The sequence below is a fragment of the Erpetoichthys calabaricus genome, chromosome 14 (genome assembly GCF_900747795.2).
Source record: "Erpetoichthys calabaricus chromosome 14, fErpCal1.3, whole genome shotgun sequence".
NCBI classification, from domain to species: domain Eukaryota; kingdom Metazoa; phylum Chordata; class Cladistia; order Polypteriformes; family Polypteridae; genus Erpetoichthys; species Erpetoichthys calabaricus.
This window is the reverse complement of record NC_041407.2, coordinates 44769580-44797447: the sequence shown is the minus strand read 5'-3', so window position 1 is coordinate 44797447 and position 27868 is coordinate 44769580. Positions and strand designations below refer to the sequence as shown.

Below are 27868 nucleotides of genomic sequence, written 5' to 3'. Positions count from 1 at the left end.
TTCCTTCAATATCGAATCCATTCTCGACCACAAAGCAAATTTTAAGTCTGAAATGAGTAGCTGATTCAAAACAAATAAATTCAGACAACATTTGCTTACATATGGTCGTTTTCGTTTTACTTCCTGATGAAAGTAACATTTTCAAACATGGGGCAAGGTGGAACATACTTAAAATAATGCATCGCTCTGGGAATAAATTTTTTAAAATAATTTCAACATTACCAATTAACCCCTTTAAATGCAAGGATTCCGCGTTATGCATCAGTTTAGTTAAGTATTCATGCTGATGAACAGCACATAATCACACGTATTCTTAACGATCATTTACATTTTATTTGTGAAGGAAAATAAATTTATTTTTATTGTTTGTCTTTCTGGTGATCTCCCGCCTTTCTATTTGAAAAAATTTAAAAGTTGTTTAAAAAGACAGCTTTCCGGAAAAGCGCTCCCGACTAATTTTTTAAGGTAGATTTCACGAGTATCTTAGTTGAATTGGTGTGTCTTGATAAATGAAGAAAAATATTTTCAGTCTACTTAAATAAAATTATTAATAACATAACTTTAACCTCAAAGTAGTTCGCACTTTTCCCGAGTTTGTAAAAAAAAATATATAAATATGGAAAAAATATTTCCTACGTCCTTAAAAAATGTAAGGGGAGGAGTTGAGCGTAATATGACTCGGGATTGGCCATAGGCTTGTAGCGCGGTCGAATTGAAAGATTATAACTTCCAAAGTTCCGGCGCTACAGAGTGTCAGTCTTACTGCAGCTCTTTTACCCTGTCTCTTTGCTTCTCTTTCTTGTGCTTTTCTTTATATTTTCTCATCACCCCTTTAGGTTTTTTAATCTTTGTCTTAACGCGAATTTTAATCATTTAGGAATTTTTTTAATTTCCTTTATTTACACTTCCCTACTCATTACATTCCTGTTTAATTTAAAAAAGGCTGTTTAATTTAGTTATGTCTTCTGGTACTAGAACTCCTCTTTCTGTAAAGGCAGATAACACACAGTCCATCATCCAGAATGAAAATACCGTAAGTTTGCCGTTTTCAAGGGTTGTATTCGCGAAAATAAGTTTATCTCCACTTTTTTTTCTCACACTGCGCTCTTTGCAGCCCCCGACCCTAAGCGAGGTGAAGACGCTGGCTTCGAAAACTGCAAGAAGAATTTTTGCGGACGAAAACGACGCGGTAAGATTTTTTTTAACGTACGATCACTTGACATTTTACAGACATCTACTCCCGAAAATGTTTTACACAGAAATGTTTTCTGTTCTTCTTTACTTCCAGAAAGCGCAATCTTCTCCAGGAGCTAAATTAGAGGTAATAAGAAAGTAATATTAAAATATTTTGTCTGTATACATTAAACATTGAGTTGTGTGTGTGTGTGTGTGTGTTTTAATAGATAGATTTTAGACCTATGTTTTGGATACGTTAAGGGCGGCGCAGTTGGCGCTCTTAAGCCTTTTGTGGTGTGGCATAATTTTATTGAGTTTTTTGGTAGACACATTATCATTTTCTTGGCTTACTGTTTGAGTACAAGGCATACGTCCTCTTGCATATCCTTTGGCATTGGATCGTTTATAATAAATTTATCATTACGCGTGTAGGGTCAGGATTTTCAATACACTACAAATCAGGGTTTATGTTTATATTTTAACACACTTAATTGTGACAGATAGAAATGGGAAAACTCAAATATGCACCATTTCTATCTGTTACTATGAAGTGTATTAAAATATAAATATACAGTAAACCCTGATTTGTAGTGTGTTGAAAATCCTGACCCTACATGTTTTTATACAGTTTTTATGCCAGTTTTGTTTTCCCATGAAACGAGTGGGTTAAGATTTTTTTTAACTTCTGTAGCATAGTGTTTTATCTTAGGGCTATTTTCAGTTTGACGCATTTTTATACTTTGCTCTTCTCACTGATAGAGCGCTGTACCCATTTCAATACTTAAAATATGGAAATATTTAATAAAATTAAAAACGAAATAGAATAGGACACAGATCTGATAAGGCATATACTAGAGTCCAGTTAAAATATTCCTGTTAATTTTGTTCTGTTTAGTAAAGTTAATAATTTTCATCTGAACAGAACAATATGGCATTTAAAAAGATCTGATAGAATGACTTTTTTTAATAGAATAAATTTTGCATCTTCTCCATTACCTAATCTCCTAATCCACTAGAAAAATGAGATTTTGACTTTTAAACTAGAATATTAACATTCTGAATTTTTAAGGAGAACTGCTTTCGTGAGTGGGAAAGCTAAGAACAATGCTCTCTCCACAGACTGGGGTCGATTTGGACAAAGTTTTCCTACATTTAAGTTTACTGGTCTTTATTGTTTGGATGGTTATGTGAAGTATGTTTCCCTTGTTTTAATTTGATTTGATATTTTTAGTAATGGACATTTTTGCAACTGTATAAAACCGCTAGACCATTGCTTAATGTATCCAATGTTTAACTGGGGTTAAAAGTGCCATTCTATTATTGCAAAATGATTAAGTGGAAAAACAATAGTGAATGGCTTAGCAAATAATTAAATATGAATAAATGATTCATAAGTTAAAATGCAGTTTTGTCTGTGAAGGTCTACAATGAATACATATGATACATATCAAAATAGGACTAATGTTAAAGCTTTTGATATCTAAAGATGCTTGTTTAAAATCCTTTTGTTACAGAAGAAGCTGAAACAAGGGGAGAACCTGCAAGATGAGCCATTGTTAAGAGAGAATCCTAGACGTTTTGTTGTTTTTCCCATCCAGTACCATGATATTTGGCAGATGTACAAAAAGGCTGAAGCTTCCTTCTGGACAGTGGAAGAAGTAATACTCTTTCAACAATAAGAAATGGAAAGTTGTTCTGTTCTTGTCTTTGTGTTTAATATGGACAGTCTTTTTTTTTTTTTCAGGTGGATCTGTCAAAGGATCTAAAACACTGGGAAAAATTAAAACAGGAGGAGAAATACTTCATTTCCCATGTACTTGCATTCTTCGCTGCAAGTGATGGCATAGTAAATGAGAATTTGGTAAGTTTGAACTTTTATATATTAAGTTGGATGTATTTTTGTTTAGTATGTATATCCACTGGTGACTCTATCTCCACCAAAGATTGCACAGATTCCCTCTTTGTAGAGGGGAAGATTGCAGGCTTTTTTGTTTCTGCCTCGGACAACTTGTTGTGCTTTATGTCTCAAGGTCTGCTTTATCCTTGCCGATGTGGGGGGTATTTTTCGTACGTGGATTACTCGTTTAGCCGGATGTAATTGTTGACGATTTAGCCTGATCCTGGATCTGTCGGTTTTTTGAAACTCTTGCTGGAAGTGTTGTCATAGCAACACATCCAAATCCGCAAACCTGCTCGGAGCAGGTTTGTTCTGCGTAAACAAGGATTAGTTTACACACGTGATCAGTGACGGTGTGGAAGTCATCTAGTCAGGGCTTCGCCGTTCAAGAATGAGCGACCAATTGATATTGTTGTGCAAATTATAGGAAGAGAATTTCATATAAAGAGGGTTTTGCGCGATCGGTAAGATCCTTTATTGCCCCCGGAGGAAATTCTGTACGAAAGATACCGCTTTAGCCGAGGGGGAATATTGTACCTCAAAGATTTATTAGCTCCGTATATTCGAAGTCAAACTCGGCGAAGTCGGGCTCTCACAACCACACAGACAGTAGGCATTGCTTTGAGGTTTCTTGCAAGCGGCACTTTTTTTATATACTGTAGGCGATGCGGAACAGCGATCGAAAAGTGCAGTTTTCCAGGCAATTTGTAAAGTCTGTTTGGCTCTGAAACATTTCCTTCAGGTTTTCATTGTGTTTCCTGGACACCTGCGTGTGCAGACAATAAAAGAGGCGTTTCATGCCATTGCAGGTAGGTAATACACAGGTAAAAACATCCACAGTTCCACGAAAAATCCCACAATCAGCCTAACATTCTCATTACCAGGATTTCCAAATGTGATTGGGGCACATGGGACTGATCAGAGTGGAGTTTGATCAAACATTATTTGGAAAGTGTACCTCTCCTCCTGATGAATAATCAGACAGTGTCTTCATCAAATATTTGACCTTAGTTAATATCTCGTTGGTCAGACACAGGTTCAAAGGATATGACATTCCCTGCAACTGACCCAACGAAAAAGAGGGCTATATGGAACATACCTATAGCACACATGGAGGACAAATATGCAATGACCATCCTTTACCTGAAATTAAGTGACCACTGCATCCTGCCACTGGTTCTGAGGAGGAGCTTCCCCCTGGAATGCCCTCAGAAACAGGGCGATGGGCATTTTGCTGGAGAGCCAACTCTTCTGCAGGGGTTAGGTCTGGACCGCGTGGACCTCCACCTGTTTTTTGCTTGTCTGCCTCCTTATTAGCTTTAAAATTAATGTTTTTTATATTATATATGATTCTTTATGTCAACAATTCTTTAAATAGTTATATACCAATATTTACCAGTTTGAAGTATATTCTTGTACTTCACTTTAACCTGTTCCCATGTTCTCCTTGTGCTCACATTTGATCTGGAATTATGACATATTAAATAATAATTAATCTGACACATAGGAAATGAAACGTTGCATTCACTAAGTACAATGTACACTACTTAGCGTTTAATTTTTTTGGCCACTTTTTGCCAGCCGTCTTTTCTGGTCTGGCCTGCTTTTGCAGTGTTACCGCTTGTGCATATTAAATATTGAAATTCTTCGTGTCCTTCGAATAAAAGGTCTTGCGCCGCGTGTGTGAAAAAAAATGCGCCCGTTCTTTCGTCATTTTGTTACAGCCTATCAAAGACTTGCTGATCATGTTTTCTAGACTCAATATATATGGGCTTTTCACTCAGCGCGGGCGCGTGCATTCATCTCGTATGGTTAGATCCAGCTACACTAATCTAATACACATCTGCGTTTGAAAAACCGACTTATCTGGATTAGTTTCACTGGCATTAACTCATTCAAGATGAGGCACCTGATCTCGGATGGTTTAAGCGACGTACGAAAAATACCCCCCAGGACGTGCATTCTGACAATGCATCAACAGAGAAGTGTTTGTTTTGGTGGTGTGTGCTTTCATATAATGTAGTTTGGACAAAACTGGCTCTATTTCATTAACATTAGCTTAACTAATCTGCTTATAGGATTGTGCATGTATTCTTATCTTGAAATTCTTAAAATTTTAAATAATCTTAGAAGTAAGTTAGTTTCTTTAGTGTGGAAGTATATTCCGCTTACATGTTTACCGCAATGAGATTTAAGTGAAGTTAACTATTTTGGCCTCAGATCTTCAAATACTGTAAAATATTAATGATTAACTAGAATGAATGTCATGCTTTAGTAACCTCTAAGTTGAATGAAATGACATACCATCCTACCATATGCTGTATTTTCCATATATTTGTTATATCCTGGGGTAGATTGTGTTCTTTCTCTTCCTAGGTGGAGCGTTTCAGCCAGGAGGTGCAGATAACAGAAGCACGTTGTTTTTATGGTTTCCAAATTGCTATGGAGAACATTCACTCTGAAATGTATAGTCTTCTTATTGACACCTACATTAAAGACCCCAATGAAAGGTACAGATGGATTTTTTTTTTTTTTTTAATATATCTTAAACTTACCAAATATAGGATCTGTATTAGTAGTTTAATGAAGCCTTTTACTTTAATATGATTCATGTCTTATACTGTGCATAAGATGCTAAAGTTCTTCTTCCATATGTTAACAGTGACGAACTGTGGCATTTTTCAGGGCAACACCAAAAGTTTTACAGATTACTATACCATGTAATAAGAGTGGGAGCGGGTGTCAGGGATTTTGACAGAATCGTGTAGTGAGGTGTGAATACAGTACAATACAATTTATTTTTGTATAGCCCAAAATTGCACAAGTGCTGCAGTGGTCTTTAACAGACCCTGCCTCCTGATAGCTCCCCAGCCTTGACTCTCTAAGAAGACAAGGAAAAACTCCCAAAAAACCCTTGTAGGGAAAAAATGGAAGAAGCCTTGGGAAAGGCAGTTCAAAAAGAGACCCCCTTTTCCAGGTAGGTTGGACGTGCAGTGGGTGTCAAAAAGAAGGGGGTCAATACAATACACAGAACAAATCCTCAATACAGTATAAAAATTTTACAAGTACGGACCAGAATTTAACAGTAGATAATATCACATAATATGATTTGGATTTGTTTAGAGTCCTGGAGACCTCAGCCATCGAGCTGCCTCCCCCATTTGGCCATTCCACAGCTGAAACCACGCTGGGCCAGCCAATCCGATGAAAGGACCCCTCTACCCCACGATTCCTGTGATCCTCCATCAGGGATGACTTTACCTTAGGCGGGCAAAACAACTTGGCAGGTGGGCCATGGTACCAAGTGCCACATTTGAGTACCGAGAAGAGAAACAGAATAGGTGAGGGTTAGTAACAAAGGGAATTTTTCTTTTAATCTTTTATATGGAAAATACTGACTTGCCACTTCTCATTCTGAATTGGCAGTGTGTTCAGCAGAAAGCCTTAAGTTTTTTCTATTTTTAAGAGGGTTTTTAAAAATGTGGCTTCAGTAATGAGGACAGCTGAACTGGAGGAAAAAAAAAAAAAAAAGCATTTTTAATATTAAAGGACTGAATGTTCGGCTCCTCTCATTGCAAGTACTGCCATATTTTTAAAAAAGTGAGACTTACTCTGTGTGTGTGTGTACTGCTGTTAGCAGGCAGAAGTTCCAAAGCCAGTGTTTCATTACATGACTTTATCGTGGTGGAGGGGTTTGCGTGTCCCAATGATCCTAGGAACTCTTGTCCGGGGCTTTATGCCCCTGGTAGGGCCACCCAAGGCAAACTGGTCCTAGGTGAGGGATGAGACAAAGTGCAGTTCAACAGACCTTCTATGATGAATAAAAAATTTGGACAGCGTTTTCCCTCGCCCGGACATGGGTCACCGGGACCCCCCTCTGGAGGTGGGGCTCGATGGCGAGCACCTGGTGGCCGGGCTTGCACCCATGGGGCTCGGCCGGGCACAGCCCGAAGAGGCAACGTGGGTCCCCCTTCTCATGGGCTTACCACCTATGGGAGGGGCCAAGGAGGTCGGGTGCAGTGTGAGTTGGGTGATGGCAGAAGGTGGGAACCTTGGTGGTCCGATCCTCAGCGACAGAAGCTGGCTCTTGGCACGTGGAATGTCACCTCTCTGAAGGGGAAGGAGCCTGAGCTAGTGCGTGAGGTTGAGAGGTTCTGGCTAGATGTAGTCGGGCTCACCTCGACGCACAGCTTGGACTTTGGAACCAATCTCCTTGAGAGGGGCTGGACTCTCTACCACTCTGGAGTTGCCCCCAGTGAGAGGCCCCGAGCGGGTGTGGGCATACTTATTGCCCCCCGACGTGGAGCCTGTACATTGGGGTTTACCCCGGTGGACGAAAAGGGTAGCCTCCCTCCGCCTTCGGGTGGGGGGGACGGGTCCTAACTGTTTGTGCTTATGCACCGAACAGCAGTTCGGAGTACCCACCCTTTTTGGAGTCCCTGGAGGGGGTGCTAGAGGGCATACCTTCTGGGGACTCCCTCGTACTGCTGGGAGACTTCAATGCTCACGTGGGCAATGACAGTGAGACCTGGAAGGGCGTGATTGGGAGGAATGGCCCCCCAATCTGAACCAGAGTAGTGTTTGTTATTGGACTTCTGTTCTCGTCACGGATTGTTCATAACAAACACCATGTTCAAGCATAGGGGTGTTCATATGTGCACTTGGCACCAGGACACCCTAGGCCTCAGTTCGATAATCGACTTTGTGGTCGTGTCGTCGGACTTGCGGCCACATGTCTTGGACACTCTGGTGAAGAGAGGGGCGGAGCTGTCAACTGATCACCACCTGTTGGTGAGTTGGCTTCGATGGTGGGGGAGGATGCCAGTCAGGCCTGGTAGGCCCAGATGTGTTGTGAGGGTCTGCTGGGAACGTCTGGCAGAGCCCCCTGTCAGAAGTAGCTTCAACTCCCACCTCCGGCAGAACTTTGACCACGTCCTAAGGGAGGTGGGGGACATTGAGTCCAAATGGGCCATATTCCGTGCCTCTATTGTTGAGGCGGCTGACCGTAGCTGTGGCCATAAGGTGGTCAGTGCCTGTCGTGGCGGCAATCCCCGAACCCGTTGGTGGACTCCCGCGGCGAGGGATGCCGTCAAGCTGAAGGAGTCCTACCGGTCCCTTTTGTCCCGTGGGACTCTGGAGGCAGCTAATAGGTACCAGCAGGCCAAGCGGAATGCGGCTTCAGTGGTTGCTGAGGCAAAAACTCGGCCGTGGGAGGAGTTTAGGGAGGCCATGGAGAACGACTTTCGGACGGCTTCGAGGAGATTCTGGTCCACCATCCATCTTCTCAGGAGGGGAAAGCAGTGCAGTGTCAACACTGTATATGGTGGGGATGGTGCGCTGCTGACCTCGACTCGGGACATTGTGGATTGGTGGGGGGAGTACTTCGAAGACCTCCTCGATCCCACTAACATGCCTTCCAATGAGGAAGCAGAGCCTGGGGACTCGGAGGTGGGCTCCCCCCATCTCTGGGACTGAGGTCACCAAGGTGGTCAAAAAACTTGGTGGCAGGGCCCTGGGTGTGGATGAGATACACCCGTAGTTCCTCAAGGCTCTGGATGTTGCAGAGACGTGTCAACCAAGACAGCCCTACAACATCGCATGGACATCAGGGACAGTGCCTCTGGATTGGCAGACTGGGGTGGTGGTCCCCCTCTTTTAAAAAGGGGGACCGGAGGGTGTGTTCCAACTACAAAGGGATCACACTCCTCAGACTCCCTGGAAAAGTCTATTCAGGGGTTCTGGAGAGGAGGGTCCGTCGGATAGTCAAACCTTGGATTCAGGAGGAACAGTGTGGTTTTCGTCATGGTGGCTGAACAGTGGACCAGCTCTACACCCTAAGCAGAGTCCTGGAGGGTGAATGGGAGTTCGCCCAACCAGTCTACATGTGTTTTGTGGACTTGGAAAAGGCGTTCGACCGTGTCCCTCAGGGAATCCTGTGGGGGGTGCGCCGGGCTGTTCAGTCTCTGTACAACCGGTGTCAGAGCTTGGTCCGCATTGCCGGCAGTAAGTCGAACCCGTTTCCAGTGAGAGTTGGACTCCGCCAGGGCTGCCCTTTGTCACTGATTCTGTTCATAACTTTTATGGACAGAATTTCGAGGCACAGCCAGGGTGTTGAGGGGGTCCGGTTTGGTGGACTCGGGATTGGGTCACTGCTTTTTGCAGATGATGATGTCCTGTTTGCTTCATCAGGCCGTGATCTTCAGCTCTCTCTGGATCGGTTCGCAGCCAAGTGTGAAGCGGCTAGGATGGGAATCAGCGCCTCCAAATCAGAGACCATGGTCCTCAGCCAGAAAAGGGTGGAGTGCCCTGTCAGGGTTGGGAGCGAGATCCTGCCTCAAGTGGAGGAGTTCAAGTATCTCGGGGTCTTGTTCACGAGTGAGGGAAGAATGGAGCGTGAGATCGACAGGCAGATCAGTGCGGCGTCCGCAGTAATGAGGGCTCTGCATCGATCTGTCATGGTGAAAAAGGAGCTGAGCCGTAAGGCGAACTCTCAGTTTACCAGTCGATCTATGTTCCTACCCTCACCTATGGGTACTGACAGAAAGAACAAGGTCGTGAATACAAGTGGCTGAAATGAGTTTCCCTCCGCAGGGTGTCTGGGCTCTCCCTTAAAGATAGGGTGAGAAGCTCAGTCATCCGGGAGGGGCTCAGAGTAGAGCCGCTGCTACTCCACATCGAGAGGAGTCAGATGAGGTGGCTCGGGCATCTGATCAGGATGCCTCCTGGGAGCCTCCCTGGTGAGGTGTTCCGGGCACATCCAACTGGGAGGAGGCCCTGGGGAAGGCCCAGGACATGCTGGAGGGACTATGCCTCCCGGCTGGCCTGGGAACGCCTCGGGATTCTCCCGGAAGAGCTAGAAGAAATGGCCAGGAAGAGGGAAGTCTGGGCATCTCTGCTCAAGCTGCTGCCCATGCCACCCGACCTTGGATAAGCAGAAGAGGATGGATGGTATATCAGATTTGTTAACCGTAGTTGCTGAAGTCATCACTGTACTAATGTCCTTTTAAACATCTGGAAATCCCTGCCAAGTTACATTTAGTGATCGCATGCCGACCTTTCGGCACAGTCGTGCTCACTCCTTTTTCCAGCAGCCAGTACCATGTTGCTTTATGGAGCTCATGCTGTACAAAACATTCAGCCACACTCTGTTTTGCTGGAGCGAGTTGCAGGCTAGTTGCAGTAAGTTGCTGGGCATGTCATTTTTACATGACCAGCCTCACTGAAGCATGCTATCAACTGCCTCCGACTCACTAAGATTATGTAAATGAAGACTAAAACTGAACTTCTGGAAAAGTCACCTCATGTGAAGTGGCCTTAAGCTGCCTCCTTATCTTGTGCCTTTATTCACTTCACTATTTGCACTTGTGCTGCAGCTGAACATTTCTCTAAATGTTTATGTATTCCTAAAAAATGGCCCTGATGGGGATTAAAAGCAGTTTAAAAATTATTTAATCTTTTTCCTTCCAATAAATAACTACTTTGTGCTGTGAGAAGAGTCCAGTTTTCTGGTCAAACTGGGAGTTCTGCATTAGATTAGTGAAAAATCTGGTTTCTCTTGTGTATCCCATATTTATAATAATGTGTAGAAAAATTACCTCTAGTGACCTCCTAACAGTTTCCTTATTGGTTAGGGGTTGAGTGAACTGTTTCGTATTCTGGAATCACCAGTGGTCAATTTGCAATCTACAATGGTTTTGTTTTAATATGTTGCTTTCTTGCAAGGTCAAGATTAGGAGCGTTTTAGGGTAAATGGATGAGGTCATTTACATAACCAGTCTTGTAAAGGATGACAATACACTTACGCTTGTAATAGAGCAGCAATGAGTTGGTTGTGAAATGCCAAGATCCCTGCATAATAGTCTTTTTTTTTTTTTTTTTTTAAGACCCTTGCAATTACTGTTTATGGAACTATGACCTCTTCACAACCTTTAAAGACTACACACTATAAACCACAAGACAAACTGTGTATTTTATGTGCCCTGCTTAGTGTAGTACTCAAATGAAATTGCTTCTCTTGCAAGTACATATTTCATGTTCAATATACCTTCCAATGACTGTTTCCCGTTGTCCAAAATCTGAGTGTGCACTAAATAAAGTAAAACCTGAAAGAGGCAAATAAGGTTTCAATGCGCCTAATATAACAGCCATTATCTTACTGATGATACACTGTACTTGTAGAGGCGTGTTGTTAACAATACTTTTCCATTTTCTTTTGGCTTTTTTCTTTTCTTTTTGGCTACATACATTAACTCATAGCACTGTCTATTTTGTGTCAACATTGTATCTTATAGTACACTTTAAAACCACCCATAACATTGAGAAATTTGTAAGATTTGCTTTTAAGAAAAATGTGAAATCATGTACTCCATTTCAAGAATTGGTGATATTTTAGTGGTGTGAGTGCTAAAACACTTCAAAAGGAATACAATATATAGTTTTATAATCTGTTTTGAACAATCTCTACTTTTAATTCTGTTATAATTTAAGACAAGATTAGCTTCCTTCCTTTAAACCAGTACTAGTATTCCTTGTGGTTAGATGAGCCATTTATGCTTTTGCACTTGGGCACTAAACATGGCAATTTTGACCATGGACTTTATTTCTGCAGAGAATTTCTTTTTAATGCGATTGAGACCCTCCCTTGTGTAAAGAAGAAAGCTGAATGGGCTTTGCGTTGGATTGCAGACCAAGATTCTACATTTGGTATATTGTCTTAACTTCAATCAATCAATGTCCAGAATGCAAAATTGTTCATTTTACTTTATTTGGTTTTGCATAGCTTATAGAGGTCTGTCTTTATTTAGCCAAAAAAAAAAAGAACACTTTGCAGAATAGTGTTATAGTGTCATGGCTTTAAAATCTACATGATGTAACCAAAAGGGTGAATGTGTGGCCGGGATAAAAATTCATCCATCCATTTTCCAACCCGCTGAATCCGAACACAGGGTCACGGGGGTCTGCTGGAGCCAATCCCAGCCAACACAGGGCACAAGGCAGGAAACAATCCTGGGCAGGGTGCCATCCCACCGCAGGACACACACAAACACACCCACACACCAAGCACACACTAGGGCCAATTTAGAATCGCCAATCCACCTAACCTGCATGTCTTTGGACTGTGGGAGGAAACCGGAGCGCCCGGAGGAAACCCACGCAGACACGGGGAGAACATGCAAACTCCACGCAGGGAGGACCCGGGAATCGAACCCAGGTCCCCAGCTCTCCCAACTGCGAGGCAGCAGCGCTACCCACTGCGCCACCGTGCCGCCCGGGATAAAAATTGTTACTCGAAAGTCATGCTATGCTGCTTTGAGAAGATTGATTTAGTTCATGTTTCATATTTTAACCTATTAATTTTGTTTAGGGGTACACTTTTTGGCAATGTTTTACACTAGGCTTTTAGGTTTAAAATATGGAAAGAATTTTTTGGCTTTTGAAGGCACTAATAGTTTCTTCTGTTTTTAGGAGAACGTGTGGTAGCCTTTGCAGCTGTTGAGGGAATATTCTTCTCTGGTTCTTTTGCTGCAATTTTCTGGCTGAAGAAGAGGGGTCTTATGCCAGGGCTTACATTTTCTAATGAGCTCATTAGTCGAGATGAGGTGATTTATCTATGACGCTTAATGTCTTTCATTTTTAATTGGCTTTCTTCAAGTTCAAAAACATCTACATCCAGTTTATTTCCAAATGCTGTCCTGTTACTGCTAAACACTTAGACATATACCTACTTTGTGAAACCTTTTTACTGGGCATGGTGTCTCTGAATGCATACATTGTTACCTCTGGAGCTACCTGATAGGTAGGATCTCCTGTAAAATTTGCAACAGTTAGAGCATAGTCTAGAGACTTCTGAGTAGTGGATGTATAATTTTTGGCTATATAAGAAACCAGTTCTGTTTTATTTTGGTATTTAAGCTACCTGTTGGTGTGCCTGTTTTACTGCTCAATTCATTGGAACTCTGATGCCCCTTTTATACCATTTTTTGCATAGTCCAGAAAATTAATTCATATACTACCACATAAATACATGTGTCAGATTGTTTTCAGACTTTCCATGCAGTGATATAGCACTAAACATTAACTTGTTTCATTATTCTCAGGGTCTGCACTGTGACTTTGCATGCCTCATGTTCCGCCACTTACTTCAGAAGCCAACAGAATCCAGAGTCAAGGAGATAATTGTGGATGCTGTAAGAATTGAACAGGACTTTTTGACCAAGGCTCTTCCAGTTAATTTGATTGGCATGAATTGTCAGCTGATGAAGCAGTACATTGAGTTTGTAGCTGACCGGCTACTACTTGAGCTTGGATTCACTAAGGTCAGTCGCGTAGGTAGCAGATATCCTTATGGGGTTTGAGGCCTTGTATCTTCTTCTTTCGGCTGCTCCTGTTAGGGGTTGCCACAGCGGATCATCTTTTATATCTTTCTGTCCTCTGCATCTTGTTCTGTTACACCCATCACCTGCATGTCCTCTCTCACCACATCCATAAACCTTCGCTTAGGCCTTCCTCTTTTCCTCTTCCCTGACAGCTCTATCCTTAGTATCCTTCTCCCAATATACCTAGCATCTCTCCTCTGCACATGTCCAAACCAACGTAATCTCGCCTCTCTGACTATGTCTCCCAACCGTCCAACTTGAGCTGATCCTCTAATGTACTCATTTCTAATCCAATCCAACCTCGTCACACCCAGTGCAAATCTTAGCATCTTTAACTCTACCACCTCCAGCTCTGTCTCCTGCTTTCTGGTCAGTGCCACCGTCTCCAACCCATATAACATAACTGGTGTCACTGCCGTCCTGTAGACCTTCCCTTTCACTCTTGCTGATACCCGTTTGTCACAAATTACTCCTGACAGTCTTCTTCACCCATTCCACCCTGCCTGCACTCTTTCATCTCTCTTCCACAATCTCCATTACTCTGTACTGTTGATCCCAAGTATTTAAACTCATCCACCTTCGCCAACTCTACTCCCTGCATCCTCACCATTCCACTGACCTCCCTCTCATTTACACACATGTATTCTGTCTTGTTCCTACTGACCTTCCTTCCTCTCCTCTCTAGAGCATATCTTCACCTCTACAGGGTCTTCTCAACCTGCTCCCTACTATCGCTACAGATCACAATGTCATCAGCAAACATCATAGTCCACGGGGACTCCTGTCTAATCTCGTCTGTCAACCTGTCCATCACCATTGCAAATAAGAAAGAGCTCAGAGCCAATCCCTGATGTAATCCCACCTCCAACTTGAATGCATCCTTCACTCCTACCGCAGACCTCACCACAGTCAAACTTCCCTCATACATATCCTGTACAACTCTTACGTACTTCTCTGCCACTCCCGACTTCCTCATACAATACCACAGCTCCTCTTGAGGCACCCTGTCATATGCTTTCTCCAGGTCCACAAAGATGCAATGCAGCTCCTTCTGGCCTTCTCTAAACTTCTCCATCAACATCATCAGAGCAAAAATTGCATCTGTGGTGCTCTTTCTTGGCATGAAACCATACTGCAGCTCACTAATCATCACCTCACCTCTTAACCTAGCTTCCACTACTCTTTCCCATAATGTCATACTGTGGCTCATCAATTTTATTCCTCTGTAGTTACTGCAGTCCTGCACATCCCCCTTATTCTTAAATATCGGCACCAGTACACTACTTCTCCACTCCTCAGACATCCTCTCACTTTCCAAGATTCCATTAAACAATCTGGTTAAAAGCTCCACTGCCATCTCTCCTAAACATCTCCATGCTTCCATTGGTATGTCATCTTCCATTTTTCATCCTCTTCATAGCTGTCTTTACTTCCTCCTTGCTAATCCATTGCACTTCCTGATTCACTATCTCCACATCATCCAACCTGTTCTCTCGCTCTCTCTCTCTCTCTCGTTCTCTTCATTTATCAGCCTCTCAGAGTATTCTTTCCATCTGCTCAGCAGACTCCTCGCTTGTGAGTACGTTTCCATCTTTATCCTTTATCACCCTAACCTGCTGCACATCTTTCCCAGCTCGGTCCCTCTGTCTAGCCAGTTGGTACAGGTCCTTTTCTCCCTCCTTAGTGTCCAACCTCTCATACAACTCGTCATACGCCTTTTCTTTAGCCTTCACCACCTCTCTTCACCTTGTGCCTTATTTTCTTGTACTCTTGTCTACTTTCTCCATCTCTCTGACTATCCCACTTCTTCTTTGCCATCCTCTTCCTCTCTCTCCTGTATACTCTCCTGTACTTCCCCATTCCACCACCAGGTTTCCTTTTCCTCCTTCCTCTGTCCAGATGTCACTCCAAGCACCCTTCTTGCTGTCACCTTTACTACATCTGCTGTAGTTTCCCAACTGTCTGGTAATCCTTCACTACCACCCAGTGCCTGTCTTGCCTTCTCCCTATACTCAACCTTGCAGTCTTCCTTTTTCAAATTCCACCATTTGATCCTTGCCTCTGCCCTCACTCTTCCTCTTCTTGATCTCCAACATCATCCTACAGACCACCATCCTACGCTGCTTAACTACACTTTCCCCTGCCACCACTTTGCAGTCTTCAATCTCCTTCAGATCAACTCTTCCGCATAGGATGTAATCTACCTGTGTGCATCTTCCTCCACTCTTGTACGTAACCCTATGTTCCTCCCTCTTCTTAAAATATGAATTCACCACAGCAATGTTCATCCTTTTGGCAAAATCCACTGTCCTCTGACCTTCATTCCTCTCCTTGACACCATACCTACCCATCACCTCGTCTCCACTTTTCCCTTCACCAACATGCCCATTGATATCCGCTCCAATCACCACTGTCTGTCCCTTAGGTACTGTTCATCACTTCATCCAACTCACTCTAAAAATCTTCTTTCTCACCCATTGCACACCCAACTTGCTGTGCATATGCACTAACAACATTCTATCATCACACCTCCAATTTCCAGCTTCATAATCATTACTTTGCCTGACACTCTTTTCACCTCCAAAACACTCCTGACATACTGTTCCTTCAGAATAACTCCTACCCCATGTCTCCTCCCATCCACACTATGATAGAACAATTTGAATCCACCTCTGATCCACCTGGCCTTACTCCTCTTCCATTTAGTCTCTTGCATGCACAATATATCAACCTTCCTTCTCTCCATCATATCTGCTAACTCTCTCCCCTTACCAGTCATACTGCCAACATTCAAAGTTCCTACCCTCAGTTCCACTGTCTTTACTTTCCTCCTGCCTCCGGACATGTCTTCTTATTTCCTAAACCCCGGACCCCTCTCCCCAACCTCTTCTTCTTTGGCCAACAGTAGCCCAATTTCTGCCAGCACCCTGTTGACTAACCGTTCTGGTGATGGTCGTTGTTAACCCGGGGCTCGACCGATCCGGTATTGAAATTTGTATTGTCCACGTATTGATTTGGCAAAATTTTTACACCGGATGCCCTTCCTGACATAATCCTCCCCATTTTATATCCGGGCTTGGGACCGGCACAGAGAAACACACTGGTTTGTGCATCCCCTGTGGCTGGGTTGGCTTGAGGCCTTGTGTAATCCTGAGAAATCTTGTGGGTTTTTTTTTTTTTTTTAAATCTTCTCCCAGCCTCCTTCTATACTCGCTTAGGCTTATTCAGACACATACAAGTCCCAAAAATGAAGTTGGAATGAATGCTTAAGTAGCTTGGGTAGTTTTGATTACTTTTTTCCACCAGTATTCTGGTAAAGATTTTAAGTTCAACACAACAGGTGCTAAATGAAAGATTTTCAAAAGGTGTGTGTGTGTGGTGTGTTTTTTGTACAAACCTATTCTGTGTAATTGGAGTACAGCTGGATTTGACGGACTCCATTCCCAATTACTTACTTACTTTCTTTGTGTTTGAAATCCTAATCTGTTTGTCAGGCCATACTTTAATAAAGCTAAATAAGCAGATCCAGGATTGAACAGCATTCCATTATATTTATTAGAGACTAAATTTGGCATCACCATGTGAGCAACATGCTATAATTGCAGAGAAAAAAAAAACAATTCCTTTGAGCTGAGCGTGTGCAATGTCATTTATGACAGCTATTTTAACTATTTGAAACGCCTGATTTGAAGTGTCAAATTGCCAAAAATTAAGTGTGCCTATAGGAAAATATTGACATTGTCTTTTCACAAAAGAACCATTCATCCAATTAGATGCAGTTTTCAAACATATGAAGAGATTAGCGAGTATGAAGTGAACATTCTGGTCTTATGTAGTGTTTAAAAAATAAAAAAAATCAAAGTGCACATTTCTCCCCTAGTCCAATTTAGGGGCTAGCAGACATTTGTTAATATTTTGACCACAGGCATTTTACCTTTTTCCTTTCAACGTTAAAACCAAGCTCAATTTAAAAGTGGTTTAATATCACTTCTAAGCAGAGCTGAAACACAAAAATCACTTTCTCGATTTAATTATGCAGTTTAACAATATTAAAAATAAAGGGGGAAGTGCAATATCTTGTGGGAGTGACTAAAATTAAGTGCATCTTTGTAAATTTAAGAACAAAATAGTATGCAAACTGAAAAAAAAAAACGTTTAGTACCACACTGAACTGTTATCACCTCAACTAACAGATAAGCAACTTACCAAAATTTTAAGCTGTCCTTTAATGGCTTGTTATTGAGCCTTTTAATGTAATTATAGGGTAACTATATTTCAAGCTAATGTTTTACTTGAAAATGCAGGAAGTCACACGTGTACATTGGTACTCTTGTTTTAAGAGTGCTGATGAGCTCTGAAGCACAGCCTGGTGATGTTCAGTCCCTGTTTTAAAACTTTGCATTTTTAATCTATTAATATTGTTACAGTTCAACCATTTGCTGTTGATGGTGCATTTAACATAAAGTTTATTGTGAAAAGCACCACCTATGTTAAAACATCAAATGGTAGGTAGTGAAATGGCTGAAATTCCTACATTCTTTGGAGTATGAAGATCTGCTTTTTTCCCCATTTTAAATACTGACTGAATTTGAAGTGCGAGGGTGGCTACTTGAGCTACACAAATCCTCCATGGCTTTAATTTTGAAACTATTTGACTGGATCTTCCAAAGTAAAAGGTGTCACGTTTTGAAATGCTTTTTCCTTGAAGTTTGAAAGCTACCTTTCACTGGCAGTGGGAAATCTGACTGACCAGTCAATTATGGCCAATGAAATTCATAGAATAAGTCTCAGACAAGTGATGAGGCTTTAGAATTTGCTCTTGGTCAGCTTTTCCTTCTAGAACCAGTGCTTGAAGTGACCAATGAAACTGACAGGTTCCAAATCAGTCCTTGAGTGGCAGGGAACATGTGGACAAATCAATGCTCTTCTCCAAACTGATTAAGACAGCATGGTTTTCAATATTTAATGAACATACCAGCTACTGCATGCTCACACGTACATTGTGCAGAAGGGCTATTAATTTAATGAAAAGTCTGTTTTTTGTTTTTAATTTTCTGTTTTAGTTAATGACATTGGCTATGAAAAGTTAAATAAAACAAAACCCTGATAGTAAGCAGAAGAATGGAGGGACTCCTGTAGCGAGTTATACTAACCAGGTAGATGAGATTCTTTGACATGTGTGCAGCGAAATGGTGATGGTGTACAAAATATCAAAACATGTCAGATTTGCATGACATTGTGTTTTTAACTCTGTAAATAGCTTTTGCTTCCTGTTGATCTGTATCGAGTCTTGTTCAAAGGTATTTGAATTTATTGTAACCAAATTCATAATTTAACCATACAGGTCTTCGGAGTGGAGAATCCTTTTGACTTTATGGAGAATATCTCTTTGGAGGGAAAGACCAACTTCTTTGAGAAGAGAGTGGGGGAGTACCAGAAGATGGGAGTTATGTCAAAAAATATCGACAAAACATTTACTCTAGATGCAGATTTTTAATAGATTTTGTTTACATTAATTTAGAATTACTTTACATTGCTTTAATGTCTTAATTCTAGCATGTGTAATATCAATGTCCCTGGAGTAGCAAGAAACATGCCTAAGGCTTTGACGTCCATATGCAGGAAGTATCTTTGGCATAAGTTGGCCTGGTTCAACCACTCTAGAATGCTTTGCATTTTAATATAAGGTTGAAATGGGACAAAAACCATTAAAGCACCTCTCTATTGACCTTCACTTCAACAAGTTGTGAAAATGTGGCAATGTCTGTTCAACAGATTCTATTTTTGACTGGGTGGTCTGGATTTCCTAAGAAGTCTAGATTTATTATTCACTTATGTTTCTGTGTAGGATTCATGGGTCTAAATGGCCCTGGTACACCTGTGCTGGCGCAGGGCTTTAATGCAGTAGGAGTAGAGAATTGGATGACCTGGGCATTTCTGGTTACGGGGTGAAATGTAGTCCTGTTATGTTTCTGTTTGGTCTGTTAACCTTTTTATGTTGTGTATCCCTGTGATGAACACAAACTTTTTTTTTTTTTGTAAGCTTTGGTTTTAATGTCTGAAATTTGTATATATGTTGAATGAAGACACATTTTAATTGTATGATATGAGTTGCAGTACTTTAATAAAGTAACCTGTTGACGGTACTATTGTGAAATATGAAAAATTTGTCACTATAAACCTTATGGGTCTTAAATGAAATTTTGAATAAAAAGTCCTTAACCTTAGAGAAGCTGTACACATGTTCATAAAGAGTTCACTTTTAATATTGGTACAGTTAATCTTTTCTTGCTTTTCTGTACTATCTTCGGCCTGTTCCTCATTTTAGAAGTGCTTACAATCCATCGCAAGTCAAAGTTTTAGTCCATTATACTTTAAAATGTTAGCAAAAAAGAATTGCAAATTAGTTTAATTGAAAGTTAAACTCTGAATCAAGTTGACAGTTGAAGACACTAATAGTGTCCAAGAGCTAAAGAGACCAGAACAAATCTTGGTATGTTCATAGCAATTCTTACATTGTTTAATAAAAGATGGCAGTGGTAGGTGTAGATCCTATTGTCTCTCTGATTCATTAAAGCAGCTTTGAGGTTCTGTCTGTTCAATAAGGTGGCATTCCCACTGAAACTGCATTTTTTTTTTTTTTTTTTGCCTTTTTTGAGAAACTTAAATAAATGCACAGTAAGTTCTGCATAATTGCCATTTTTGTGCAGCTTTATCCTCTTTGAACTTACTAGATCCAATTCTTTGCATTTTTCTGCTAGAACTAAAAGAAAGGCAGTAACTCGGAAGAAACAATGCAGTGTGTCAAAGGTGTAATGAATTGCTAACAATCTGGTGTAAAATTTCATAAATTTAAAGTACCAAAGATGCTAACTTCTATAGCAGGATTTTCAGCATTTGATAGGATCTTTTTTTCATGTTTGTTTGTTTATTCCATTAAGTATTGGTGCATTTGTAAGTTTTTGTGATTTATGCAATCAGTTGTCAGTTCTTCCTTTTTCAGATTTGGTTGATTGCCTTTTCCCATCTGTGTGCTTATGTTTCTTGAGGTAAAATGCTGTAAATTTTAAATATTATTATTTAAATATTATAATTATATTATTATAATATTATAGATTTAATTATTATTTATTTAAATATTTGAAATATTGGAGATAATTTGTAATTGAGTGTATAGTATTTGCTTTGCTACCTGAAAGTCTGTTTCACGAAATGCAAACTTAAAATTTTAATTTTAAAAGCATCAGTCTTTGCACCATTTGACTTATTACAATTACTTCTGATGTTTTTTTTTTTTTTTTTTATGTATTACCGTTTGCACTGATTTGTGTTTTTTGTATCTCACATCCTCATACACCTTTATCTACGATGCAGCGTTCGATCAGAAGAAAATATGAAGCTGGTTTTAAATTAAAAGTCGTTTAAGTGATTAAAGAAACTTGTAACTGCGCTGCTGCAACAAAATTCGATGCGTCTGAGAAACTGAGGCAAGATTGGAGGAGGCAAGAAGATGTTAAAAAAATAAATAAATTGTCATTTTTGAACAGGCGTATAAGTCGAGGTCTGATTTTATGATTTTTTTTTTTTGCATTTCAAGACCGACTTACATGCGAGTATATACAGTACTTCATTTTTAATTAAATACAAACTGATGCTGGATTTAACAAATGGCCCATTTTAGGCAATTTTCATTTTGACATTTTGGGTCACAAAGTGCCTGGATTTCTCACACCACATGTAGTTATTTTGAAAAATCCTGATGTTCGCATAATGTGATACAAATTGAACCAAAGACTCTGTTCCATATGCGTGTTTCATTAGTATTTTTAGAAACTGGTGTTTTTAAGAGAATTATTTGTGGCAAACATGTTCTTCCTAATGTAATTGCCAATGTTTTTTCTAAAACTAGCAGAACTTTATTTGCTGTTTTTTCATTTATTTACCCCCAATACCTTTTGCACTTCTGTTGCTATGTGTCCTTAATTAAAACCTTTTGTAGTTTACCAATATTAAAATCCTAGGACAGTATGTTTATTTTTGCATTTTTAGATGTATATGATATGAATGTGTACATGTATTTTAATTTTTTCTTTTGAATTTGAGTGTGTCTGATGCTTTTATCCAAAGCAACCTCCAACATTTCAGATGCAATTGGTTACATTTGTTTTGTTTTCCAGTTGGAGCACAGGTGGGTGAAGTGATTTGCACAGGGTCACATGATGTCAGTGGTGGGACTCGAACTCACAACATCAGGGTCTGAAGTCCAAAGCCTTAACCTCTGTGTCACCGCCTGCCTAAAATGGAAAGATATACTATATACAGTGCTACCTCTGGTCACGACCATAATTTGTTCCAAAACTTTGGACACGACCCGATTTGGTCGCAACCCGAATGTAAATATAATTAATCTGTTCCAGAATGTACAAACTGTATGTAAATATATATATTTTAATCACAAAAATAGTTAATTATAACATATAATGCACAGTGTAACAGTAAACTAAATGTAAAAACATTGAATAATACTGAGAAAACCTAACATTGTAAGAGTTCGTGCTAGACCCTTACAAACTGCTCGCTGCAAACACTTTTTTTATGAGTTTTAAGCACAGGGAAAAAAAATTTAAATGCCACTTCTCTTGCAAAACTTTTCAAACCATCCTCTACCGGGTTTAAATTCTTCACCTTCGCCACTCGAAGGATTTTTATTTATTTTTTTCTCCAAACAAATCGCCATGAATCTTCCTGGCTTTCTCGCATATGATCGCCTCGCTTACGCTATCTGCTGCAAGTTGCTTCTCGTTCTACCACACTTGAGGCCTCTGCTTGGTTAACATTATAACTCCTTTTGCAACATCAGCTGCTTTGTTAGGCTCATACGCAAACAAAAGAAAATGGGAAATGGAGAATGGCAAATCATTGGCGCGTAGGGAAACTGGCCACCAGTGTTTTTGTTCGCCACCAGAGCGTGTGGACGTGAACAGGTGCAAAATTTTGGCAGATTTTTTGATCGTAACCCAATTTGTACGTGTTTGGAAATGTTCGTGACCAGAATGAATATGAATATATATAATCACTGTGTTGCTCAGGTTCTCCCTAGAAATTTCCTTAGACAATGGCCCTTACTGATCGTAGTGTTAGTTGAGAAGTACCATGGAACTGAGCACTTTTCTGTATCCAAGATTTATTTTTTTTATTAAAATCCAGTGCTAATATTGGTTCACTGTAGTGCCTCACTCTTGAACGTGCTCCATGTAATTGCCAATGAGTAAAACATTCCTGCTCTTGATCAATTTTTGCTTTTCCTAGTGCCTGAGCTAGGCCTTTGGTGATGGACATCTCCACTGAATCATAGTTTGCTTCAATGTTTTGACAGTTACAGGGTGCACATTTACGTGGCCCATTGTGGGAATTGAATGTTTTAAATTTTGTACAGCAAAGAATGCTTAAAAATAATATCTAATGAGGAACAGTGTCCACCCCTTTTATGTTCTGTCAGCAGTAGACCCCTTTACTGAGCTGCAGTGATATTTGAGATGTGGACCCTGAACTCTTTATTGTGAGGCAGCAGTGCTACCACTGTGCCATAATGCTGCCCAAATTTAACTCACGTTTTCACATTAATCATTTTTAAAATGTCTTATCAAAGTTATTTTCAAATCCACGCTTTCTATTTTTTTTTTCTTATTGTATATTTTTCATTCAGGTCCTACTCCTTACTCCATTTCTGACTGTGAAAGCAGCAGACTCTGATTGGAAGTGGAACTTGTTTGCTGTGTCTGCCATACATTGTTTTCCTTACTTTTGACACCTCCAGCAGCAAAATCGACAACATTCAAATAACAAAAATGCTACTTCCTAAAACTGTCAAAAAGTAGAATGAGAGGCTTTGCCAACAGCTTTAGTAAGGGTGCAGTGAGTCTTCATCTTTGAACAGTGGTGTTTCTGTTAGGGGGTAGGGCAGGTCTCGCCGGAGACTGGTAGCCCCGCTGGTTACAATAGTAGTTTGTGAAATTTGAAAGACCTTACATCCTGGGGTGGGAATGACTGGTTACATTTATTTTCTTCAAGACTTTTAAAGGTAATGAGAATGGACATCTTAAATAGTATGTGATTTAGTCTACATTATACTTTTGCAATCATAGGGCAACATTTAGTTGTCAAATGTAACTTGTGGTGTATTTCATAAATCTTTATCTAACCCAACAGTACCTAATTAAAATAACTGAACAGTTTGATTCTAGGAAGATTACAAATCTTGGTCCTTGCTAGGGCCATCCTTAATAGGATCTGTGATCACTTTCTCGTTTATGGCTAAGATGTCTTCCATCAACCACATCCTGGCACTGAGTTTTCTCATCGAGCATAAACATGAATATTGGCAGTTTCTTTACAGTTTTTTGTCGATTTTCATAAAGCATTTGATTCAGTTGATCAAGCTGCTCTGTTGAACATCCTGAGACCTTACAGTATCCCTCCTGAAGTTGCTGGACATCATGGCCGGCCTGTACACTGGTAGTGTGAGTGATGTGCAGAGTGGAGGCAGACCCTCTGCGTTTTTCCCATTTCAATCTGAGGTTCGTCAGGGGTGTGTTCTTGCTCCTACTCTGTTCAATGCTTGCATAGAATGGGTGTTGGGCAGGGCTGTGGGATTCAGCAGCTTTGGGGCAGCTGTTGGTGAAGAAAGATTTATTGATCTTGATGATGCTGTGATCTTCATGGGGGCAAAGGAGGCTCTGATCGGGGCTTTCAAGACACTGAGTGAGGAGTCAGAGTTAAAAAATAAGATCCAGGCCTTTAATTACTTCTTGGACTCAGCAGTGTGTCTATCTGTGGAGAGAGTGTCGACCTCATTGAGAGGTTTACTTACCTCGCCAGTGACATTCACGTCTCTAGTGACTCTTCCTATGAAGTCAGTAGATAGAGTGGGATAGCATGGGGCGGTCAAGAGGTCGCTGGAAAGGCCCTCCCTTTGTAAAGGACGAAGGTCCAAGTCTTTAGAATTCTGGTGCATCCTGTCCTGCTATACAGTTGCGAGACATCAATGGTATCCAATGACCGAAGTCGAAGTCCTTTGGCACTGTGTCACTGAATCTTTAGGTACTGCTGGTTTGACTTTGTGTGGAACTAGTGGCTGCTCACATAGTCCCGAATGAGGTATGTTATGTGCATTGTGAAAAGTGTCAGTTATAGTACTACAGCCAGGTGGCGTGATTTCTCGATGATTGTTCCGCTCACAAGATCCTCATTGTTGAGGACCCAAGCAGATGGACCAGGCCACGGGGATGCCTGTGTAACACCTAGCAGCAGCAGACAGATGATCTTTTTGGAGGGTTGGACTGGGCCGCATATCTGCATGGGGATCCCTAACTGGGATCCTGAGTTGATTTGTCATGTGGTGGGTGCAGCAACACACTGTACCAGTGCATGCTCCCCAACCTGACCTGTCCATGTAATATCCAATTTCCATACTTGCTGGAGTGTTTTTGTTTTTAGGTATTAACAGTAAGGCACAACCTCAGTTCCTGTACTGCCTGTTTAGTAAAATGTCAAGTTGGAATAATGGATCACTGCTGTTGAGATACTGACAATGGTGTATTTATAATCATATTACACTAATTGCTTTATCAATACAGGACTAGAAACAAACAATATACACAAGCCTTATTGAATTGTTCAACATTTTCTAAAGAATTTATACAGTATTAACAGTGGAAGGGATTAGTGGAATAGAATTCAGATTGCATTCGTAGTGAGATGCATGTATGCTTTTGCCTTTTGTCTGTTTAATGTTGGAATGTGCAGTATATGAATATATCATATTTTTAATTAATTAACTTACTTAATTGTCTTCTTTCAATACATGAACACAAAGTCTATGCAGACATGGCTGCAGGCCTTCTCCCTCATACAGCCTTGATTTAAAATTAGCAACATGATCTGCATGTTGAAATATGAGAGGAAAATGCAATCCTTAAATTAAACCCATGTAGTTGGTGACAAGACCAAGATTTGCATCTAGGATGCATGAGCTGTGAGGTCACCATAACAGCATGGCCTCTCACTTTTCTACAATATTCTTGGATTTGGTGGAATGGCAACATTTTTTCTCCCTGCAATCCTTTCATTCTGTTGCTAGTCTCTGTAAAACATGATTCGATGCTATCAACTAGTGTGTGTGTCAAGGTTTTTTTTTCCTTTTCTTAAATGCCAGGTTGGCCTCAATTTCTTTAAGACCTGCGGCTCATGCAACACTCTTGTGGTCAGCACAGCTGCTCATTTCTGCGAGGGAGATATTTAATTCTAGGCTATCTCTGCACCAGAGGGAAGGTCAGGCTGAACCAGTTTTTCAAAGTGAGCCACACGTGTGAATAGCTTTTTTTGTGGGGTTTGCAGATGGCCATCCCACACATTTTTTAGGCTGTATCAGAATGTATGAGCATAACGTGATCTCTAACATTCTTAAAAGCAGGCTCCAGCCGACAAAAGCAAAAGGCCAAAAACAGGACTCCCCTGCATTAGAAACCTGTGCATTTATATTTAGGACTCTATTTTTGGACATGAGGACTCTGAAGAGCAGTGAGCGGCAAGTCAGGTGGAACAGCAGCGTTCTACTTCTTTAATCATCTCTATTTCTATCCTGGGCCTGGCTGTGCAGTCCTGTTCAATTTTCTATGTGAATGGTCCCAGAAGGACTTGGTGTTGGCAAATTAATTCTGCCCATTGCTCCTGGGTTGAGAAAAATTCAACTGTGCCCACACAACCATTTTTAAATCAGTGTTTGTCAAAATGATGCATTTGTGAGCAACATAAATACTCCAATCTGAAATGGTGCACAGCGTGCAGTGATGAAAGAAGGGGCTCTTCCCACATTGCTGACTGCTGAAGCACACAAAGATTCAAGGAGAAATTATTTTTAAAAACACATGCACATATACACTGGCCTGGTTTAGAAAATAACCTACATTAAAGTCACCTTGTAAAACTGAAAAATTTATCCCAGCACTGTGAGCTAGCAAAAGACAGCAAGAAACACAGAATCTTTACAATATGGCCACACTTACCTAGAATGACCATTGCAGTACTTTTTGAAGAGGCTGGCTTGCAGTGAGTACCACTCTGGGTTCAAACTGCCCCCAAATGAATTCATGCAACAGGAGGTTACTGCTGGATCTCTCCTCTGCCTTCGATACAGGTAACCATGACATCCTTCTTGCCACCCTCTCAGACCTTGGTATCACTGGGACTGCTCTCAGATGGTTTGAGTCCTACATCTCAGGCAGATCCTACAATGTGTCCTGGTGAGGATAGTTGTCAAAGGCATATCAGACATGTACAGGGGTGCTCCAAGGATTGGTGCTTGCTCCTCTAATTTTCTCTCTGTACACCACCTCGCTGGGCTCCATCAGCTAATCCCATGGTTTCCCTTATCATAGCTATGCAGAAGATACACCACTGTACCTGTCATTCCTTCCGGATGACAATATAATGTTGAGTGCTAGAGTCTCTGCATGTCTTACTGATATCTCAACATGGTTGAAGGACCACCATCCATAGCTCAAAATGTCAAAAAACGAGATTCTTGTGATCCCGGCCAGCCAGTCTGTTCAACTACCCATCTTTGTACAGCATGGCTCACTTTTGCTAACGCCTGCCAAATCAGTACGCAACCTTGGGGTGGTGATTGATGAGCAGCTATATTTTTCTGACCATACTTCTACTGTTTCCCATTCATGCAGGTTCACGCTGTACATCCACAAGATCAGATCTTATCTGACAGAGTATGCAGCATAACTTCTGGTCCAGGCTCTGGTCTTATTGCGTCTGAACTACTGCAGCTCCCTTCTAGCAGGAGTACCTGCATGTGTTATCAAGCCACTGCAGATGATCCAGAATACAGCAGCCTGTCTTGTATTTAACCAGCCAAGACGGGCTCATATCACTCTTCTCTTCAGATCACTACATTGGCTCCCTGTAGCAGCAAGCATTAAGTTTGAATCCCTGATGCTTGCCTACAGCGTAGTCAATGGGTCAGCACCTGTAGACACTGTTGAGGTGCTATACTCCTTCTCACCCACTCAAGCCTCTCAGTGAACAGTGTCTGGTGATGCCACCTCTGCATGGTATCAAGCCTCAATCCAGACTTTTTTCCTTTGTAGTTCCTATTTGGTGAAATGAACTGCCCACATCCATCCGTATTCCTGACTACCTCAATGTATTTAAGAAGCATTTGAAGACCCATCTGTTCTGTGAATATCTGTCAAATGGATTAAAGAGAAAAAAAACTTTTCTCTGTCATCTTTTATATTGCTGGTTAATTTGTTGTTAGATGAAGTTTAATTGCTTTTTTGATTGTAATCCATGGTTATATATGTATTAATTATTACATCTTTGTCACTTGTTGCAATCAACTTTTTAT

At 40.9% G+C, this 27868-nt stretch overlaps 1 protein-coding gene across 2 annotated transcripts; it reads left to right on the top strand.

Moving 5' to 3' along the window:
• Positions 1-695: 695 nt before the first annotated feature.
• On the top strand, positions 696-19651 carry LOC114664974 (ribonucleoside-diphosphate reductase subunit M2-like). 2 transcript variants are annotated; one of them, XM_028819314.2, is made up of 10 exons: positions 696-1033; positions 1115-1189; positions 1289-1321; positions 2691-2834; positions 2921-3037; positions 5450-5583; positions 11682-11776; positions 12539-12672; positions 13171-13398; positions 18794-19651. In XM_028819314.2, exons 1-10 carry the CDS (start codon positions 959-961, stop codon positions 18944-18946), a joined length of 1188 nt encoding a protein of 395 aa, XP_028675147.1. In that variant the 5' UTR covers positions 696-958; the 3' UTR covers positions 18947-19651. The 2 variants fall into 2 exon arrangements, with proteins under 2 accessions (XP_028675147.1, XP_028675149.1); XM_028819316.2 differs by having other exon boundaries at positions 699-1033; positions 13171-13389; positions 18794-19644.
• Positions 19652-27868: the final 8217 nt, after the last annotated feature.

What these genes read in the sequence shown, in the direction of transcription:
- LOC114664974 (XM_028819314.2), top strand. Translation starts at nt 959, where the DNA reads ATGTCTTCTGGTACTAGAACTCCTCTTTCTGTAAAGGCAGATAACACA. An exon ending in TCATCCAGAATGAAAATACC is followed by an intron (nt 1,034 to 1,114) that starts GTAAGTTTGCCG and finishes CGCTCTTTGCAG; the next exon opens with CCCCCGACCCTAAGCGAGGT. An exon ending in AGCTCATTAGTCGAGATGAG is followed by an intron (nt 12,673 to 13,170) that starts GTGATTTATCTA and finishes CATTATTCTCAG; the next exon opens with GGTCTGCACTGTGACTTTGC.